We start from the raw sequence: 20,672 nt of genomic DNA, 5'->3' as shown, positions 1-20,672 counted from the left end.
ATGCAGATGACTCGCACACTCTGCTTCTGTATGCTTACGAAAAGCTGTCTCGAAAGGTTTATCATTATATCTTTGTAATTTTTTTATAAGCTTTTGAATTGCATTGAGCCAGTAGGTTCGTCTTTGAAATTATACACGTACCCGCCCTTACCAGCAATCAACCATCTTCACGTAAATCTTTGTTTCGGTCAATTATTCTCGGCTGTATTTTTGTTGAGAGGGAGGGACGGAAAGGGAACGTAAAATAAAGCAGTTTCTCGTTAACAAGAGACCAATGTCTTGGAGAATCGTGCAAAATTCTAAGGCTTTATTTACTCGCTAATATACAAAAAGCTCTCAGCTGAGAGGTTGAAGTGATATTCTGTTATCTTTTGAAGCGCTGAAGCACAGGGAAAGAAAAAAAGGCAACTTTCAACTCGCACAGCTTGGAAGCAACGATTTCAAAGCATATGGGGTTGTTCACTTCATGTGCAAAATTGATATGGTATCGCCGCCGGTAAGGAGCAATGTGTGATCGTTCTACAGCGATCAAGTTAACGTCACCGTATCGTGTTTACGTGATTCATCGGTTTTTTACGTCTTTACTAGGCAAACAAAGTGAATGGTGGCTGGCAGTGATGTGATTGGTAATATTTCAGAATCTTTCAGCCAGCGATGGCTTCGTTGTTTCAGACTGAAGCTAAGAATCTCTATATATTCTTGGATAATGTAGCCGAAAAAAAAAGGATTTTTACATATTTGTTTCGTTTAATAAAATAAAAATCTATGTCACAGAAAATGGTTGCTTCATGGGGCGAATTTTCATCTCGGTATAGTTGATTGAAGTGTCGTAAAATTTCCACTCATCCCACTGGGGTGGATTAGAATTCAAATTAGCACGACCACAGTTGTTGAGCCACCAGCCAGACAGACTGCTTATAACGGCACAGTTTGCCAGATAATTGCCATCATTGTCTCTGTCACCAGTTGAAAATTGCATGCCATCTTCGACAAGCGCCATGTTGCTGTTACCGTTGATTGCGTTACCTATTGTCCCTGTCATGTTCCTCCCTACGCTGAGGCGGTAATTATCACGTGGGCCAGATATTGAAAAGTTCTCATAAACAGCATAACCTTGCGCGCCTGCGCTTGCCTTGAGCTCTATTCGCAGCTGTACAGGAATTGTTGTTAGGCGTGACAAGTATCGATTTCCAATCCAGAATGAGCCAAACAGAGATCCAAAGCCTGTTTCGTAATCCGACCAGTTCTTGGAGAATAACACGCCAAATGGACTGTTACGTCTCTGCACAACAAGCCATCCTCCACCATCTGTAGTTTGATCACAGTAAACTGATATTCCAAATGCTTGATCATCCGGTGCCACTCGCTGAGCACCGGTCGATGGCACACCAAGGTCATACAATTCCTTGCAGTTGCGAGCTGTGGAATATAATTAAAATCATGAAAGTAGCTAAGAACCGCAAGAACAAAGCGAGGAAAAATGCCTGACAGTTTTAAATTTTTGCTTCACTCTCCGATTATTCACTGTTTTTCTTGCATTCTTGCAAGCAAATTGCCAAATATGGAATTTCGAGCTAATTATCAGCTTTTTTAAAAACTGTTATTTCTTCGTGTTAGTGTTCAATGGATAGTTAAAACTCAAACGTTTCAGTGTGCCTTCAGTTTGATTAAAGGTTTCCTAGGTTTTCCTTTCCCAATTTGTTGGGTGGGATACTACTATTAGGTGAGGAGTGATAATGCTGATTTGCGTGAATGGCTGACTACTCCAGGAGGTAGACTCAACATCGCCAAATGAAATGCCTTGCATATTTACGCGAAAAAAACAAAACAAAACAAAACAAAAAACAATAACAGTTAATGCTAACATCACCGTAATATGTTAGAGTAGTTGGTCCATTGCTTTCTGTTCGTCATTTTCGGCAATAATTAATACGAACAATAGATATCATACCTTTCGGCCTTTCACATTGTTTACCGCGGAACAAGTTTGTACACTGACAGTGAAACATGTCTCCATGACACGTGTCCACGCATTTCCCGCCGTTATAACAGGCGTACTTTGCACACCCTATAGGCTTCTGTGGGAGGTAATATAGTTGAGTACTTTTCTAAATTCACTAAATACCATAGCGTATTTCGTGGGAAACTGCGAGCATGTCCTTTATTTTCAGTATTCCTTGCATTCTGTTAAGTAAAATAGCAATCAACTATTTTACACTTTGTTTTAGCATAGTTTTATTAGAGGAAAGCCCAATGCCATATTAATACCCTGACGAAGGGCGAACGTTCAAAACGTCACTTTAGAAACTCTTTACGGATGTCGATTTGCATTAACCACTCAGTTGAGTATATACCCCACCAACTCAGCACCATAGTTTCTTTCAAAACTTACTCCATTTTTTCATTTTAACCTTAGCTTCTTACTGTCGAAATTTCTGGGATTGTTATATATGCTGTTTAGGCTGCAAAAGTTATTCGAACCTTTTTCGTTCGTCGCAACGGCAGTTCCACCCTCAGGTAGTAGAGATACAAAATGTTGATAAGAGCGGATTCTATTGAATGGATACTACTTTTTTCACCCCATTTTAATACAGGGAACAAGCTTTACCGATTTAAAAAACGGAACTAAAAAAAGACTATCTTATTCGTGAAATAACCATACGAAATCAAATTGTTAATACATCACCTTCTGTGCTTGTGGAAATCCATAATATTGAAAACCCACTTTCATCCTAAAGGCCTCTGGCTTGGCTTCTTTGGTATGTGAGCTGATCTCACAAGTGTGTCGCTGTGTGTGATTAACTTCGTACTGGTAATTATACGATTTACAGCCATCGCGACTTAAACACCATCTACCGCAGTCGATCTCATCATGTACTTGGTGCCTGATTTTTCAGAAATATTAAATATCAGTATGTAACTGATATTCATGTAATCAAGAAGTGAAATAAAATTATTTGAAATTTATGTCCTTTCAGAGATTGAAGGATCTGATTTCCGGCGACAGTCACATGCACACACACACAAAAGTTTGTCGCCACCTTATGATTTGCATTCATATACTTACGTATCCATTTTGTATCCTATTAGAGCTCTATCTGTTAAGAGGCAAAGAAAAGCAACAGAAGAAAAATTATATATCTAATAAATTGAGATAATTTGAATAGGTTTTAAATATATGGATCTTTTCTGCTAACTTATTTCATCACTTAATTATTCTGGATATCACAAAAACCTCTTCCAATAATTGTTTATAATAACAATAATATTAATAATTATAACGTCTATAATATAAGCTAAGTAATAATAACTATTATAATGATTAATTAAATGATAACTACAATGATACTGTTGATGATAATAGTGATAGTCAAGTGATACAGTATTTATGTTGATACTAATGAGAACAAAAATGATGATATCACAGATATAATAACAGTAATAATAATGTGTCCCTCCACGAGGACTGTGCCGTTCCGACTTAAACATCTTTTAGGGGAAGTACAGTTGTGTCCATAATGGCGAAAGTTGACAGTATACACAAAATATTAAGATATTAAGAATAGCAAGGCCCGTAAAGATCTCCGGTTTCGCGTGATAACTTCAACCTTCACGCCTCGAGAGGCAACGACTCGCGAATAGGATAAGGATTATACACTTCGCAAATCAAACTGATTAAGCCTATTATTACTATTATTATTATTATTATTATTACTGTTATTATCATGATTATTTATATTGATGACAGCTATCATCGGGTCTTCCGACCATCTATACCGAGTTTGTTACAAAGTGCGACAGCTTACTTTGTTGCAAAGTGCGATGCTGGTTTTCACGTGACGTCACTAAATTTCAGACTTCAGAACTATTGATCCTCCTGAGATTTTACTTTCATGATGTATTAGAGCAGCTAAAAACTAATATTCAGACAAATTTTCACTCCAAATGGGTTCTTGGTTTAGTGATAGACTACTCTTGAATTTCTAAGCTTTTGCGTGACGTGGCCTTTACATGACGAGCGAGAGAGCTGTTATGTTGGTTTAAAAGGTGACTTATTTAGGGAAATTCAGCTATCTGAACAGTTCTTGTATTAGAATAAAGTATTATTGTTACGTTTATGAGTTCTTAGAGAGATAAATTCACGCTTTTGTAGCAAAACTCAGTGACAGATGTTTCTGCTGGTTTCCGGCCGCCATGTTGGTGCCCATCTAGGTGGGCACCAGCATGGCGGCTCCATACAAATCTCTATAAATTTGGGAAAAACGTTTCTCCTCATATCTTCCGTAAGAAAAATTGCTGTGACCTGAATCTTGGCGAGAGTCTTTACATATCTAGCTTCTTTCTATTTCCAGATTCTAGACTAAATCGATTGAACAGTTTTTATTTTTTATTTTGATCTATTTTGAATGGCGTGACACTGAAGTTTGACGGTTATTATTCACAATTCAAGAATATTTACAAAATACAATTGGTAAAGTTAATATACGATATTTCATAAAATTCAAAATCATGTATAATACAAAAGCATTTAGCTTGAAAATTTCCCTGAAAAAAAAATTTGACGGTTATTATTGAGTAATGTCAATGTGAGAACACTTTATGAAGGACGACTCTTTCTGATGAGCTATTATTTTTTCCCCTATAATATTGGCATCAATTTGTCATCAGCAGTGGAAATCGAACATCTAACAACGCAGAAAAAAAGCCTTGAAAATAAATAATTCAACCAACGAAACATTTACTTTCTTCGCAAGAACTACCGCGTCATTGGATTTTCTATATCCTTTTCAAAATCATATCGCAAATTCCAAATACACAATAATAAGGAAGAGGTATCCTTGCCTTTTTCTGATACTTGAAACATTCCTGTCCTCATGCATTGGTTCCTTAAGACTTCAAACTTCGCAACAGATAAGTCAACTGTGAGCAGCAATCCAAGAACAATAACTTCTACATGCATCACACCGAACTGAGCCTGAGACAGATTAGAACTCTTGGGTTAATATTCAATTCTTGCCCTTTCATTGAAATCTACACGAACACTAGTAGCGTGGCCCTGCAATAAAATAGGATCCTGGTTTGATCTTAATAAAACCAACAGTTTAAAATGTTTTCAAAATTCTGAAAAGCTGGACGCAATCTTTTGAGTAACCAAAGGTTAATTCATTTGCGATTCTGAAATTTTTATTTTCTGAGTCAAAACACAAAATGTGGGATCTGTTTTGTTTATTCACAAGCCGAAAGAAGCAGGAAAATTGAAATGAAACAAGGATTAGGAAAGAATTTCCCATGATCGATGGATGGATCATTCGAACGTCGAGAGAAGAATAATGAAACCCAGGAACGTGAAATTTAACAATCGCGAGTTTGATAGAATAGCTATGATAAACGAAAGGGAGTGCTTCCCTAATGATATCTAAACGGAGTCCAACTGAACCTCTCTTACTTGTTCTTGTATCATTGTCAACTGTTAAAACGAGAAAAAAATTATCAAAACAATTCCTAATGATGACAGTATATTCAGTTAACTATTTATTTCAGACTGCTATACGACAAAGTTCTGTAAAGTGTCATCAATCGTCAGAAAAACCCCAGATGCAGACTGAGCCTGTTTGATCGGTAAACCTTCTGCAGTCAGAGGTGGTTGACCATCTTTTTTTATTCGAGGAAGAGAGAAGAGAAACTTCCACAGGGCTTCCAATTAGAGTAGGATTCTACCTTTTTCATAATTAGAATGAATTTTTACGTGATCTGAAAAACAGAGTCCGTACCTACCGTAACAATAGCGGTTGCCACCTTACTCACACTGCTAAGATTACAATATTTCTGGCCCTGTTTTTTCCTTTCTCCTTTCGATTAAAGCAATAGAAAGCTTTTGACAAATTTCAAGCCTCGAGTTTCCTTTGCTCAATTGACAGGTGCGTTGGTGTTGTGTTTACTGTTTTTGCGGAAGCCGATGGACTTTTGAAAGGTGTCAAGCTTAGCAATAGGTGGCAGGTGAGGGACTAAAATTGAAGTTTCTCTTACCTTTAACTGCCAAAACAGTTTAAACGGATTTTCAATAGTTAGAGATTGATATTACAATGTAAAAATGAAACTGATTATAAAGAGGCTGCACATTTTATAAACGCCTCCTTTTGAAATAAATTTTTTTGACGAGAGACTCGATTCACGTCATCATAAATATACCAAACAGCGTAAAGGAACTCTCATTTTAATTAAAATTGTGTGAAAATTGTGTGAAAATTGTGTGAAAATTGTGAGTCGCTTCATTTCATGATACAAATTTTTAAATTTAATGGCTTTGTTATCTTTCTCATTGTGTTTTTTCTCATATTGTTGTTTTCCACTTTTATGATATCAAGAGAAAATTAATTTTTCGTGGTAATATATGCGTACTTATGCATATATGTATGTATGGATGTATGTATGTATATATTTTTGCTTTTTTAAAGAATGCGCGAATATTATGCGTAATTTGTTAGAGGAAATCTACAACAGGATAAATTGACTCAGTAACTAAAACGAATTTCTGCCAATTGAAAAGTTGAAATGCTAATACGTGATATGAATTTAGAGAAACAAAAGATGAGAGCAGCGGAAACGCATTCATAACAAATTTGAAAATGACAGAGAGTGAAGTTTCGTAGATGAAACCAAACAAATGTTTGTATGTAGAAACAGAAATTGCTTTTGTGACAGGAAGCAGTTTAATTTCGACAAGATTAGTTTCTTGAACAACTAATACAGCGCTTTTTTTTAAGACCATTTGCTCAACACAACAAAGTACTTTTTGTTTACTCATTCACATTTTTAATTTATAATCGAGCCGGCTTCTTTCAAAAAGAATTTTGCAAGACACTTGTTTGACATTTGAATCGAATTCAACATGAAGCTGAATTTAGTTGTGCTTTTGCCTGTCGTAGCTTAAGTACGTTCTTTTTTCCTTAATGTCTGAAATGCATTCGTCGATAACACCGCATGTTTTGGGGAAGGAATTCCGCGTACTCCCAACAATATTCGAACGTCTGACCTTCTCACAGATATTTTTGATGCTCTTCATCTGAGTTCGTGGAAGTTAAGCCTTTTAAACCAGTCTCATGTAAAAAAGAACTTGCCTACTGCCCGGACTGATTCAAAGTTCTAAAACTCTATTTCTTCATCTTCATTGATAGTGACAAATTGGTGTCACGTGGCTCAAATATATTTTTTTCAACGATGATCACAAGACAATTCAATTTTCCTTCCTCTTAAAGGTTTTTTACGAAAGGAAACAAACGATAAGAAGTTATAAAATATCTTCTGTGAATCTGAGATGAAATTGTTCTTAAACTTTCTGTGTAACAATCTGTTTCGACCTTTTCAATGTGGCCTCAGCTCCGTAAACGTGTAACAACAGAAAAGTAGAGTTTGTCCTTACTTTATATAGTAACGAGGTGTTTTTCGCCACCTTGGTAGTAGAAAAAACGATAATATTTATTGAACGGTTCAATAAGCCAATCACATTCAAATTTGTACTTTAAATCAACCAATCATATTCAAAGTTGTAGTTTAAATCAACTAGTCACAACCTTGGTTTAAATCACCGTAGAAACAGTATACAATTTTTTTTACAATTTTCCCTTTTTTGGCTTTTCTTTTTTACTCGGAATTTTTATGATTAACTGGTAGTAAGAGTTCGTGTCGTCCAATTCGATTGGTAATTATACTCGTGATAAACAAATCGGACTCCCGCTGTGCCGTCGTCCGATTTTGTTATCACTGGCATTATTACCGACCGAATTGGACTCCACTCAGTCCTATTACCACTGCAAAATATTTGCTCCTCATTATAAACAGTAAATCTAAAACAAAAAAATTGAAAAAATTAATTTCCCATATTCAATTTTCCATTTCATTTTCCCATTCTCCATTCCCAATTCCTGCTTTTAGTAACATTCAACGCTGAAGTAATGAAGTTCAAAATGGTGTTTTATTTATAAATTAGTAAAAAATCAATCACATAAATTTAATCAGCTTGATATAGCTTCACAAAGAAAATTTATTGTAACTGTCATTTGATACCATCAAGGTACAATTAAATTACAATTTTGCGATGCTCGCTTCTGATATAAAAAACAAGTAATAGGCGGCTTAGTTTTATCATGATAATGAATCATCTATCGAACCTTTGATCTTCTTATTTTTGTTTATCATTTGGATATGGTCGGTTTACCTGTCCGAGTTATCAATTTTTTTTCTTTGTTAAAAATTAACCATGTCGTCCTACATTCACTGCTGTGATTCTTGGCAGTACTCTAACTCGTTTCCTTCAGCATTTTCAAGTTTGCATTCGATTCCAGCTCCCCTCAAAGCAAATGCTGCCCCTGAAACTGTGACACGTGACTGTTGGAGATCTCCAGACACTTTCCGGTTCCGAGATCCAAAGCAGTTTGTTAATGTCCTCCACATATAACGGCGAAACGTTGTGTCTTGAGTAGCATATATAGCAGGATTAACGGTAGAATTTATTGATATGAATACATAAGAAACAACACGGAACACCTTCTCAGAGGAGTTCACACTGGTCTCAATTGTTGCTGTGTCATTTATTAGTAGAAACATCTCAAGAAAGTAGTAGATCAAATTGGGCAGCCAAGATATTCCCAGGACAACAGTTACTACTAACACAGCCTTGGTAACTCTTTTTCTCGATTTAACCATCGTGCGCTGAGCTGTGCATGTGGAGTGGTCAGCAGTGAACCATAATCGGCGTACCACGCGCCCATATAGGATTCCCATAGTTCCTAGCGGAAATAAGCCGATAGCAAACAGCCACATGGCTGAGTCTGCTTTTCCTAGCCAGTCAGGAAAGTCCCATGCACAGGATCGGATTTGTTCATCGTAATGTAATGCCCACGTTTCCGGTAGAAGAAAGATAAAGGACGCAACCCATGAAATGATGATTAACTTCCTCAGCTTTCCTTTCGTCATGCGTCCTCGGGGGTTGTGTGGATGAATTATAGCGACATAGCGTTCCCATGCTATAAAGAGCAATGTGATCACCGCTGCGACTGATGCCACCCACGATAGGTTGGCATGTGTGAAGGTTTTACATAAAATATCTCCAAGCCATCCCCCTGGCTGTTTAAATTCAGTAATAAACAGTCTTCGTGGAATAAAGAACACTGCAAACAAGAGATCGGCGAGAGCGAGATTAGCCAATAAGTAATTCATTGGAGTATGCATCCTACGATTTCGTCGAACCACATGGATTACAAGTGAGTTGCCAAGTAAATTAATGGTGAGCATCAAAGAGAAGACGATTTTGAAGATGATATCGGTGGTCGATGACATTTTCAAGACTGACCAAGCCTAGCACGCTCTCCTGGTTAAGAGATGTTCCTACAATTGATAAAAGAGGAAAAAGAAAGTTTGAAAGGAAATTATACATTACCCACTTCTTTTTCGTGGGAACAATAGATTTACAATGGTTGAATTACTTGTAATAAACACCTTTATATTAATCACAAACAAAATGCCTAAAGGCAGGTCTTAATATTTAGGTCGGTAGACAGAATAACCAGATCAACCAACACGCGTTTCCCGATACACATCAGCTGAGTTCTGTTTGACAACTTTATCAAACTGAACGAAGAAGTTTAACCACAACTAAATAAAGCTAGAACATTAACACTTCAGTTGTAGCTACTATTTCGGTATAGGCGTGTAAAACTCTAAACAGTCAAGTTATTTAAATTCAATTTTTTCATAATGACGATCTCTATTTTATATCTTTGCTACAAAATTTAATCATCCAGTTTTGTTCGTCTTACAATTTGTCTATCCCTGTACTTCTTAGATATTTCTGTGCGTAATTTAAGTCCTCATGTGTACTGTTACATGGAGCAGTTGTTGCTGTCTTTAGACAAGTTTATCACTCGTAGTGAAATTGAGGACATCTGTAGCACCTAGCGCAACAACAACTATACATGCGTTCGTATTTACCGGCTGCGTAATCTTGAAAATATGTTTCAAATGAATTGAAACCCAAATGCATCCGCATGGCTATGATCTTAAACAAATAAAATTCACCGAAGGAGTGAGAAGCAAAATGTAAAGCTGTTTTGGAGAATAACATTGTCAAAGTCGGCAAACATCTCATAATAAATTATGCGTGGGAATTGCTACATCTTCTCAAACCATACAAGAAACCAAGTCTATTAAGACTTTGAATTAAAAAAAAAAATAAAGAAAACTGAATGATGATTACAACTCCTGAAGAAACTACTAAAAACCACCTTCTGGAAATCACAGGTCTGCTGAGGAGAGAGATTTCTCAGTTGACTCGTTTTTGAGTTTTCTTTTCTTTTCTCATTTTATGAAGTTGGTTTTTTCCTGTTTTAACAAAAAACGTGAAAGCTCCTTTCCTCGTCTGTCGAAACATAAGACCTGATGAAACTGAAGCGTAAATCGAAACCGGATATGTAGTGTATCACCACAGAAGTTTAAGAGCGAATAACTACTGGCACATTACCTGAGTTTGAAGGAAAACGTACGTTCTTCTAGACTTCACTTATGTGGAAATTTCCAGAATTATTTAAACATGATACGCAAAATAAACATGCTGAAGGGTGCTAGATATGTCATGTTTATTAAAATACCTGTTAACTTGCACGTTTGTGAAAATTAAAAGTATTCAAACTAGAGTAAAAGAGAAGTAAAGTCCTTCAAATTTTTGAGCACATATTTGAAAATCAGAGGACGGAGCTGTACTGTCAAAAGAAATTTCAATAAAACTCTAATTTTTTGGCGCAGCTTTTTCGTGATAATTGGATGCCTGTTTTTCATCCTTTGTGCCTCTTATTACTTAAAGTCTTCCTGTTTACTTATTTTAGCCGTTCGTTGATCTTCGTTTATCTCATATTTATTTCATACAATTTTACGCTCGCCTTTGCAAAGAGAGCGCAAAGATAAAAAGTATTTTAAAAGTATTTTTATTAGTAGAAAAATAGCGATAGAAATCTAAATAAAACTGCTTGAGAATTTTAAGCTGGAACTTTAGACCTATTATTTTATGACAAATCTCACTGCGTGTATCATTTCGAATACTTTTTGCCTACAATTTTTATTTTATTTCCCACCACATAAAGCTAGTCGGGGTTAAGAGACCCATTATGGATCCGAAACTATAGTGGAAGCCGACGTCATTCAAAAATAATTGTTTAAAAACATATGTGGGCCCAGCGATACGACAAGGCAAGCAGCCTAAATGCCTTTTTATTCAATATTTAATGACCACAGCGATAATCAATGGCGAAATGAAACGGGAATTAAATTCTTAGTCCTTCGTATACTAACTCTAACGGGATGTATACGTTACGTTTTTAGTGGCAAGATGGACTTTTGTTTACTATATAAATGTGTCAATTGGCAACGTGTCATGATGAATTAACCTTCGCTCGATCGTCATCTCTACCACGTATTCTCAGTCTTCTGTCCGAACAATCACGAGTTTCGATGAGATAGGCGATAAATTTGCGCTCTGAAACATCATTTTCTGTCAGTCATTTAAGTTTATAGAGCGTTATAATTATTCTTTTTTTTAACGGTAACATGCAAATTGATTCTGGAGTGGTATATATTGACAGAAAAGTCTCTCAAACACTCGAATTTTAATGAATAATTTTATTTTATTTACACGAGAAACAATTGCAAGTCAAATTATTCGTTTTTGCAAGCATTGTGCTTGCCTGTTGATATTCCTTTTTCTTTAAAATGAAATTAATTAATATCTTTGACAGTTTTCGTTATAAAGCACCAAGTAATAGGAAAAGGAATTGCGAGTCTCTTATTGCGTTAAACACATCAATTGTTAACTAAAGCATAGCCAAGAATTCTGTGTTGTCTTGTCTGTGTATCAAAGAGTTGATAGTGAGAAACAGTAAAACAACAGAATCTTGTGTCATAGAATGTATTTAGAACGGAGACGAAATTAAAAGCAGCCTTCATAACGAAACTGATAAAGCAAAAGGTGAACGTTAATCCGTTTTATCCTTTCGGTAGCCTTTACACAAGGATCTTCTTCCTTGGCAACATAACAGTTGTCCAAACCATCTTCCTACACATGTTAACTCAATTTCAAGTTTTCTTTTACTTCAAGAAATTTAATGTGAGATATTAGAAAGTGAAAGATGTTATTTACTTACCAATGTTTCTGTTCTTTACCCAGCACTGACCTAACTTTGAATTCTTTTCGTTGAAAACCGTTCAGACCAGATGCAGTGGTGTTGGCGTTTCAAGTTTTAAGTTTTCCTGGTGGGATCTAAGAAATAAAAAACCGATTGTTTTCACAACTGAAGTGTTTCAAGGTGCAAGCTTGAAAACCCGCAGAACTTTATGTCGCTTCAGTTATGACACTGACAACCATCGTGCATAAATTTGCTTTGTCATCTCAAATTGTTTCTGTAAATTAAACTCCACATACGATTAAATTCAAAATTATATTTGTCCACCAATCGGAGCACTCAATATCAGTATTTGTTTTGGCTCTCTAGTAAATACAGTTTTGGAATACAACTGCGTGCGAGGTAAATAAGAGTGCTATCTAATGATTACCCGAGCTCTTAACCAAATCAGAGATAACCTGCGTCCAAAATCTTTTATTTTGTGTTCATATAGATATAATCGATCGACCGCATGGACGGAAATTGATCGTTGTGTGGATTACCAACTGCGGAAATAAATCTAAGCCATGGGCCACCTTTGTTGATTGACATGTGGAGATTCGAAGGGAAAACAATGAGGTTTTGTGTAAATCTTACTGAATTCTGCAATTGTCTCTCAAATATTTGCGAAAATATTTTGATGTTAAAATGTAAAGTAAGAATTGCCACTTACAGTCGGAATTCCTTAATCTCCATTTTAGACGAAAACGTTTTCTGTTTTGTTAAAGTTGGGAAACCCTCCAGGCAACCGATATTAATAACCGGTGAAAAATCATCACTACATCGTTCTTAGACCATATTAAGAAGCTCTTTTTTAACGAATAGCTGAATTTCGATAAGGAAACAGCGAGAACTATCGAATACTTCGCATTTAATGGAGAAAATTCAAGATCAGGCGACATTTTAATAAAACGATGATTACTGATTCGCAAGAAGGCTCAAATCTCATGGTGATTTCTTAACAAAATGTATATCATTAGTGATGTTGTCGATAGAGGAGGCCTCCATCATTTGAAATTTGCTGGCTACCACAACAAAAATGCAAATCCTAACTTTATTGCTGAAGTTATCGCTCGTGTTAGCTCTCTAGGTATGATTTAAGGAATTATCTACAGGTCATTTTGAAAATGAATACTGATGTTTATGCCCGTAAATGATATGACTAACCACACGAGCAGGTAAAATAAAGCAAATCTTGTGATTGGCTTCTTAGACGTGCGATAAAAGCTTATCCTCAGGGCATTTGCAATGATGGAGTGGCATAACATCGCAACCCCTTCGTCTTGAATAATCAAGTTCTCAAAATAAGGAAAACCTCACACTTGAACTTGAACCTTGACTTGGAATCCTTTGAGTGTATCATTAATATTTTGGCTGTATGATAAATTCTTTATCATCAAAGTGGTTTTTTTTCGACTGAAAAAACGAGACATTGTCCCGGTCTCTTTTTTTAATTCTGGGTTTTACTCGTTTGAAACGCAAAAAAACCAACAAGGCCAATATCCAGTCCTCTTAACAGAATAAGCTCGGTCATTAGCATATATTCAATTTTAATAACAATTTGATTATCTCGTTAATGCTTATTCATCGTCGATATTTGCCATAAATGTTTTATTTTTTGGCAAAAGAACCTCAAAAAAATACTTCGCCTGAAATACAGGAAGCAGGAATCCTCAAGTGAAAGCAAACAAACAGAATATAATAAAGGTGGAGTGGGAGGAGAGGTGTTCTATCACTTGTCAAAGGGAACCACAGAAAAACTCACGAAACCAGGTTTAATTTAGTACAGAGAGAAATAAATAATGTCTTGAATGACAGAGAATCCTCCAACTCTTAATCATAGGGTCTTTTATGAGATCAGTAAGTGGTGGAATTTAGCGTGAGTTTTTCTAGTTAAGGAGGTCATGTGTATTATTGATGCAATTAATAACGTCACAGCAAACAAGAAGCTACATGTGAAACATGAAGAACGGGAAAAAGAACTTTGAGAGGAAGATGTTCAACTTGCTATAGACGTTCAACTTTTAAATAAAAAATGAAAGCTGTCGTCAACAGTTGTTGATCCACTCTGTTTTTTATCCAATGTTTTTATTGCTTACGTCATGGTTAATGACTACTTTGTGACACTAATGGGTTTGAGGCACAGACAGCTGTCAGCTCCTCAAACAAAAATTAGCGAAAATCTTGGATCTCGAATTGTTCATGGAGTCTACAAGCACTCAATTATTTCTTAATTCCGCTTGTCAAAAATTTTTAAAAAAATATTTTCAATGAAAGTAGTTATAATTACAATTCCTAGACGTTACCCAGAAAGACATTAGTATTGAAATGAGCGAAATAAAAGGGCACCAGTGAGCGGCGGCGTCTTTGATGAAGATTTCTCTCAGAAGCCAGAGGCGAGAGATAACTCTACACGTATAAACGGCCTGGCACTGCCGGTTAACGGAATACTGTTAACAGTCAAACGAACATACACTAGTTGGTTAATAATCGCCCAGAGGAATATGCGGTTTCTCCAACTCGAACATCGCATTGTACCCAAACAGAACAAATTTTAATTACCTTAGAGCTCGGAAGGAGTCTTGAACCATGGAGGATGTTAAAACATGAAAGTCTTTCCGGGTCCGAAGTTCTTCTTAGAAACGAAACTTAGTTGAATTTCTAATCATTTATTTATAAAACACTAATTTGAGCAAGAATTAAAATTCATTTCACGTTCACGTCTGAAGATTTAATTGTGTTTTTCATCTCTTTGTCCTTGTCAAGGCCGTTTTGCTCGTGAACATTTTTAATAATAAACCTTTTTATAGGCGTTTTAACTAGCCTTTTGAGTGAATAGCTACAAAGTTTGTTGGTGAGGTGCGTTCAAATTTTACACCCACAAAGGAAAAGAACTGAAAAGAGTATTCCGTGGACGGTGCTAGATTGCTAACGCGTCACTAAGCAGAACAAATAAAAGAGAATATCCTCTTGAACAGCGGACTTAACCCTAAGCAATTTTTTAAAAAAAAGTGTGGTTTCCTTAAATCTCCAAAATAAAGTGGATGTTACCATCTTTCTTTATTTGACAAGGACTACTTTGAACCTGTGGGAAACACTTCAACGTTTAGATTTTTGGAGTGAAGGTTTGCCAATTTGTTTGTTATTAATTACTGGCTGGCAACTGCAGAACGCCCTCTAAGTGTCGAAACTTAATCAACGTTTTTCAGATTGAGTGAAAACCTTTTAAGCCACTGTATGATATGTTACCTGGGCAAAGGTGCATTTCAAATAAACTTTTCTCGGCATGATTGCCCTTGGCGATTAAGGTAATCCTGAAAAGATGCCACTAACGGAAATTGACGTTTAGACAAAAATGAGCGGAAGCCATCTGAATAAAGTGGAGAAGTGTTTATCTGTGGGGTGTTTTAGCTAATGGAAGAGTGAGCGAAATCCCCTTTAACGGCTGGAATTTTTGACCTCTGAAAAGTCACGGTTAATTACGCTTAGTGATTTGAATAAAATTTGGCATAACACTTCATCTTAGTGTCTGATTAGGAAATGAACGGTATAATGTTTCGTTTCATTTCGTGAATATTTACTCAACAGCTGAATACAATAAAAAAAATCGATTTTGTCGTTTGTCTTTTCGAAAGGTAAATTTCTAAGATTTCGTCTTTGTAGTAAGAATAATTACCTTAAAAAGAAAAACGTGACGATTCACGAGTCTATCCGAATGTCAATGTAAATCTATTTTAAATATAAACACATACGCAATTAATCTGGTTTCCACAGTAAGTTTTGATTTCAGTGAAGATTTCCCCCAAGTTTCGTTAAATGAGGTAGGTGTGAGGATCAATTTGAAAATAACCCCTCAGAAATAACATCTCCTGGACGTTTTCCTGCTGACAAGAGAACGAAGACTGTTGGAGTGAAATTGGTGTAAGAGTGGCTCTCGAAATGTATTTAGTGCGCAAGTGCCGCATTATTAGGGAAAAATTATGGTTATTATAAAAGTCATTTGACGTATTTACAAGACATATTTTTTGAGGTAAATGAATGATGGTTAGTTTCAATTCTATTGTCTACATTCCAGTTTCCTTTATCTGAACATAGTGTTACGTGCGCATATCTGCTAGTGGGAAGTTAAACTTTTACAGGGTGAGGCAACTCTCTATTAATTATTTGGTCAAACAGATGACGTGACGGAAAAGTTTGCCAAATGACGTCACAGTATCGATATCGAAGAAAAATGTCTGCAATCTTGCTCAGTATCAAATTGATCTTAAAATTCGGTCCTGGCAGTCTCTTTAGCTCCCCGTTCACGCAATCCCCAGTAAACACATTGGCAATAGTGAATGTTCGGGCCCAAACCCGCAAAGGACGAATTGTGAGAGCCCCAAGAAATTGGACATGTGACTCAGCTACCTCACCCCAACATCGTTGAATCATTAAAATAATTGCTCGATCTATAAAGTTAAACATTCGTTTTGCAGTCAAAAGAGTCGATCAGAAAAAGCACAGCGAATACATGCTGAATTTAACGATGAAAGCTACTCTGAAGGGTGCCGTGAAAAGAGACTACGAATAGGGCCTCTTAGTTTCACGAATCAAAACCTGGTCATTTGAATGAGTGCAATTCTGTTGTAATGTTTTTAAGACTGTGTTGTATTTTTTTTATTGCTCCACAATTCACAATGCACAGTCCCTTGTTATCATTTTCAGCAGATTCCTTATTGATAACAGTACGGTAAGATAACAATGTAATGGCTATTATGTACATTATCATCATCATCACCATCCTCATAATCATCATCATCGTTATTATCATTGTTGCTAACAGATCAATTGACGTGAGCAAGTCCAGAAACAACCGTTCTGAAACGCAACCGTCCGGTTAATTTGCCGTTGTCGCAAAAAATAAGAGTCAGTTGGAGACACTTTAAAAGCATCTCATTCGATGGTTTAACATATAATACGCGCGGATATTTTGCGAGTTGCAAGACGGCCGGAAAATTGCAAAGTGTTGTGTTCAAAATTCTGAAAGTTGTCACATTCAAAACAAAATCTTCTAAAAATAATATTTACCGGGAAAAAGAATGCCCCTTGATTGGTGAAGTTCCACTTTCAGTTTTAATTTACCATCCTTAATTGGGATCGTGGTTGGGAATCGTAGAATTGCTCACTCGAAAGCTCTTTCCGTCGCTTTTAAGGCTTAAAAACCATCGCTTTTCAAATCAAAAATCTTTCCATAGATTTACTTTTCATTCAGAGTTCTTAAACGCATGTCTCAATCGGGATAGATCGGAACATTTCAAAACTCGCCGCCGAACTGGTCGGAAAGTTTGCAGTTAATAATGGAGAAAAATTTTCAATAACGAGGCATTTGTTTGCAAACGTCATTAGCTTGCACAATGAGATTATGAATCACGCTCGCGCTATTTGGATTTTTGGTGCTATGCTCAATGCTTCGTAACTTATACTATTATCACTTTAGCTCATGGTGTGACGTAGTCATACTGTGAGGTTAACGTATGGACCTAAAATTTGCTCACTCTCATGCTTACCTACTCACTCACCCGATTTCAGTTTTATCTGTCAGACAATTAATTTATGCATAACAACTTTGATTAAACCCGTTATCCCCTGCCTCCCCCACTAGGTTTGTTTCTGTTACCAAAGTTGTGCTACCGTCTTCTGATCATATATCCGGAGGCAGGTGGGACAAAGGTGGGAATGTTTGCGTGAGTACATGAAGTTATCGACATAAATCAAAATTGCATCCGTCGCAGCCGAACGCTGAAATGAATATCGAAATAGTTGGTTTTTCCTTCTTTAAACATGCAAAAAGAATACTAAACAGGAAAGTAAGGAGCCTAAAGTCTTAAAATCAACTAGAGACACAAAATTGTTGCTGAAAATCCAGTTTGTGCCCACGAAAGTAATAAAATTTAATATTTCGCTAATAAGATTCACGCAACCAAACCAGGAGCGAAATGGCTGACAAGGTAATAGCGTAACAAAGAAAGGTAAAATCCAACGAGATACGTAACACCTCAAAACAGGTTAAATCAGATAGGCTGAATGAATATTGTAAAGACTCAGAAGATAGTAAATCAGCCGTAAAACGTGCAATATAGAGCCAAATGGGAGTCAAACACTTCGCGAAAATCATCTTGAAGACAAGACTGGTTAAATTCAGTTACGCGGAGCCACAAAAATCTTTATCTCAGCTGTTGGGACTGTTATCAAGGTAAATTTGAAGACCTTGGAGTTCTTTTCTTTCTTACTTTCTTGGGCACAGATTGCACGCTTTTAAAGATGACAATCAAATGGTCATTCAAGGTTCGTCATGCGTCATGGGAGGGGATGGCAAACGGTTCACGTACTCATCTCTTAGTTTAATAGTAAAGACATAACACAAAGTAGCCTCAAGGAGCTTTTGATTATCTCATGGTATGACTTACTATGAAGTTTACGTATGGACCTAACATTCACTCCCTCACTCAATCACTCGATTCTTATCTGTTGGATAATTAATTTGTGCATTAAAACAAAGGAAACTGGGTATTAGCCTTCACCTTTTTGCATTCTTTTTTTCGGTTTCGCACGTTTTAACTGCAAATAACGAATGAAAACAATATCCAGTCCTTTTATCCGAATGAGCTTGGTCATTAGTGCATATTAAATATCAATTTGATCATGTTGGTAATGTTTATTCACCGTTGACGTGTGTCAGAAATCTTTCATTTTTAAGGCAAAAGATTCTCAAAGAGAGTAGTTTACAAAAATACCGGAACGAGGAACCCTCGATTGAATTTTGGCCATACAGATTATATTATGGGTGAAGCGGGACGAGAAGAGTGTGCTATAACCCTCTATCACTTGTCAAAGGGGAAACGGAGAACAATTGACGAAACCACGTAAAAGTTTATTACATGAAATAATTCCCGAATGATATAGGCTCATCCAGCTCTTGACTTTTACTAGCAGAATGTAGCGTGAGTTACTGCGATCATGTGTATTCGGTGCAATCGATCACTTCACTGCTAGAACCGCAAAGCTACACAAACTAAAACACGAGGAAATTGAAAGAAAACTAAGAGCGGAAGATGTTTAACGTGTTGCAGACGTTCCACTTTTAAATTGAAAAAGGAAAGCTGTCTCTAACAGTTGTGAATCCACCCGATGTTTTTATTGCGGACGCCGTGGGTAATGACTTCTCATGCAAAAATTAACACAAGATCTACAAATAGTTTTGGAATCATAAATGGAGTATACATGTACCTCTTAATTTCCCTTGTCAACGATTTTACCTTATTTTACGATAAGTCGGATAATAATAATTCCCTAAATCTTTCCCAAAAACACATTAGCATTGAAATATAACGAAAATAAAAGAGTACCTATGAAAACAGCATCTTTGATGAAGATCTCTCACAGAAGTCGGTGAAAGAACATATACTGGTTGGTTAATAATCGTCCAGAGAAATCTACCGTCTCTTCAACTTCAGCATTGAATTGTACCCCAACAGACCAAAATTTACTTACCTTAAAGCTTGGAAGGAGTCTTGAACCACAGAGGATGTTAAAGTCTTTTCGGGTTCAAAGTTCTTCTTAAAAACGAAACTTAGTTTGAATTTCTAATCAGTTAATTATGAAAGCAATATTTTTAGTGAGGATTAAAATTCATTCCACGTTCGCGTCTGAAGAGTTAATTACGTTTCTATATATTTTGTTGTTAAGAGAGCCATTATGCACTCCCTTTGTCCTCGTCAAGGCCGTTTTTTAAAATTGAACCTTCGTAGAGGCGTTTTAACTCAGTAGCCTATTGATTGAATAGCTACAAAGTTTGCTGGTGAGAGGCATTCAAATTTTACTCCCACAAAGCGAAACTGAAAAATGTATTCCGTGCACGGTGCCAAATTGCTAACGTGACCTTATGTAGAACAAATAAAATAGAACATCCTCCTTAGCAATTAACTTCAGATTAAAGGACGAAAAAAACGGATTTCCTTAAATTAACATATGTTTGACGAGGACTGCCCTGAACCTGTGAGGAAAACTTCAACGTTTAGTTTTTAGGAGTGAAGGTTGGCTCATTTTTTTGCTTTTAATTACTGGCCGGCGTTTTATTGTCTGAAACTGCAGAACGGCCTTTTTGGTGTCAGAAAATTATTAATATTTTTTGAATCGAATGAAACCCTTAAAGTCACTATATGATTTATTGGCTGAGCAAAGTTGCATTTCAAATAAACTATTCGCGGAATTATTGGTCCCGGTGATAAGGGTAATCCTGAAAACATGCAAGTGACGGAAATTGATGTTGCGACAAAAATGAGCGGAAGCCATTACCTGAGTCAAGTGGAGAGGTGTTTATCTATCTAGAGTTTTGTCTGATAGGCAAGTGAAAGAAATCCTCTGAGACAGCTTGAATTTTTGACCTCTTGAGAGTTGCGGTAAATTTCGCCCACCGATTTGATTAAA

At 36.3% G+C, this 20,672-nt stretch overlaps 2 protein-coding genes across 9 annotated transcripts in view; both read right to left on the bottom strand.

Moving 5' to 3' along the window:
* Window positions 1-289: 289 nt before the first annotated feature.
* Window positions 290-5,920, bottom strand: LOC113682158 (fibrinogen-like protein 1). Of its 3 annotated transcripts, XM_089185191.1 has the most exons (7): window positions 5,776-5,900; window positions 5,447-5,467; window positions 4,843-4,975; window positions 3,068-3,098; window positions 2,687-2,885; window positions 1,952-2,078; window positions 290-1,419 (listed from the first exon to the last, which is right to left on the bottom strand). In XM_089185191.1, exons 2-7 carry the CDS (start codon window positions 5,459-5,461, stop codon window positions 764-766), a joined length of 1,161 nt encoding a protein of 386 aa, XP_089041317.1. In that variant the 5' UTR covers window positions 5,462-5,467; window positions 5,776-5,900; the 3' UTR covers window positions 290-763. The 3 variants fall into 3 exon arrangements, with proteins under 3 accessions (XP_089041317.1, XP_027055116.2, XP_089041318.1); XM_027199315.2 differs by lacking the exon at window positions 5,447-5,467 and having other exon boundaries at window positions 5,776-5,920; XM_089185192.1 differs by lacking the exon at window positions 5,447-5,467 and having other exon boundaries at window positions 4,843-5,056; window positions 5,776-5,910.
* Window positions 5,921-7,958: 2,038 nt separating this feature from the next.
* Window positions 7,959-20,672, bottom strand: part of LOC113682156 (allatostatin-A receptor) — a 52,682-nt gene continuing 39,968 nt past the window's right edge. The window contains exons 1-3 of one of the 6 annotated variants that reach the window (XM_089185177.1): window positions 19,737-20,082; window positions 12,189-12,304; window positions 7,959-9,384 (exon numbers count right to left, since the gene is read on the bottom strand). In XM_089185177.1, the coding sequence (XP_089041303.1) occupies window positions 8,272-9,336 (1,065 nt within the window). In that variant the 5' untranslated portion in view covers window positions 9,337-9,384; window positions 12,189-12,304; window positions 19,737-20,082 and the 3' untranslated portion in view covers window positions 7,959-8,271. Of the gene's footprint in view, window positions 9,385-10,516; window positions 10,577-12,188; window positions 12,740-14,768; window positions 14,846-19,591; window positions 20,083-20,672 lie in introns of those variants that run through there. The other 5 variants (XM_089185176.1, XM_089185178.1, XM_089185179.1 and 2 more) reach the window with 5 other exon arrangements.

Source organism: Pocillopora damicornis, chromosome 10, assembly GCF_964200805.1.
Source record: "Pocillopora damicornis chromosome 10, jaPocDami1.2, whole genome shotgun sequence".
NCBI lineage: Eukaryota > Metazoa > Cnidaria > Anthozoa > Scleractinia > Pocilloporidae > Pocillopora > Pocillopora damicornis.
The sequence above is the reverse complement of the archived record's forward strand: the minus strand, read 5'-3'. Positions and strand labels throughout refer to the sequence as shown.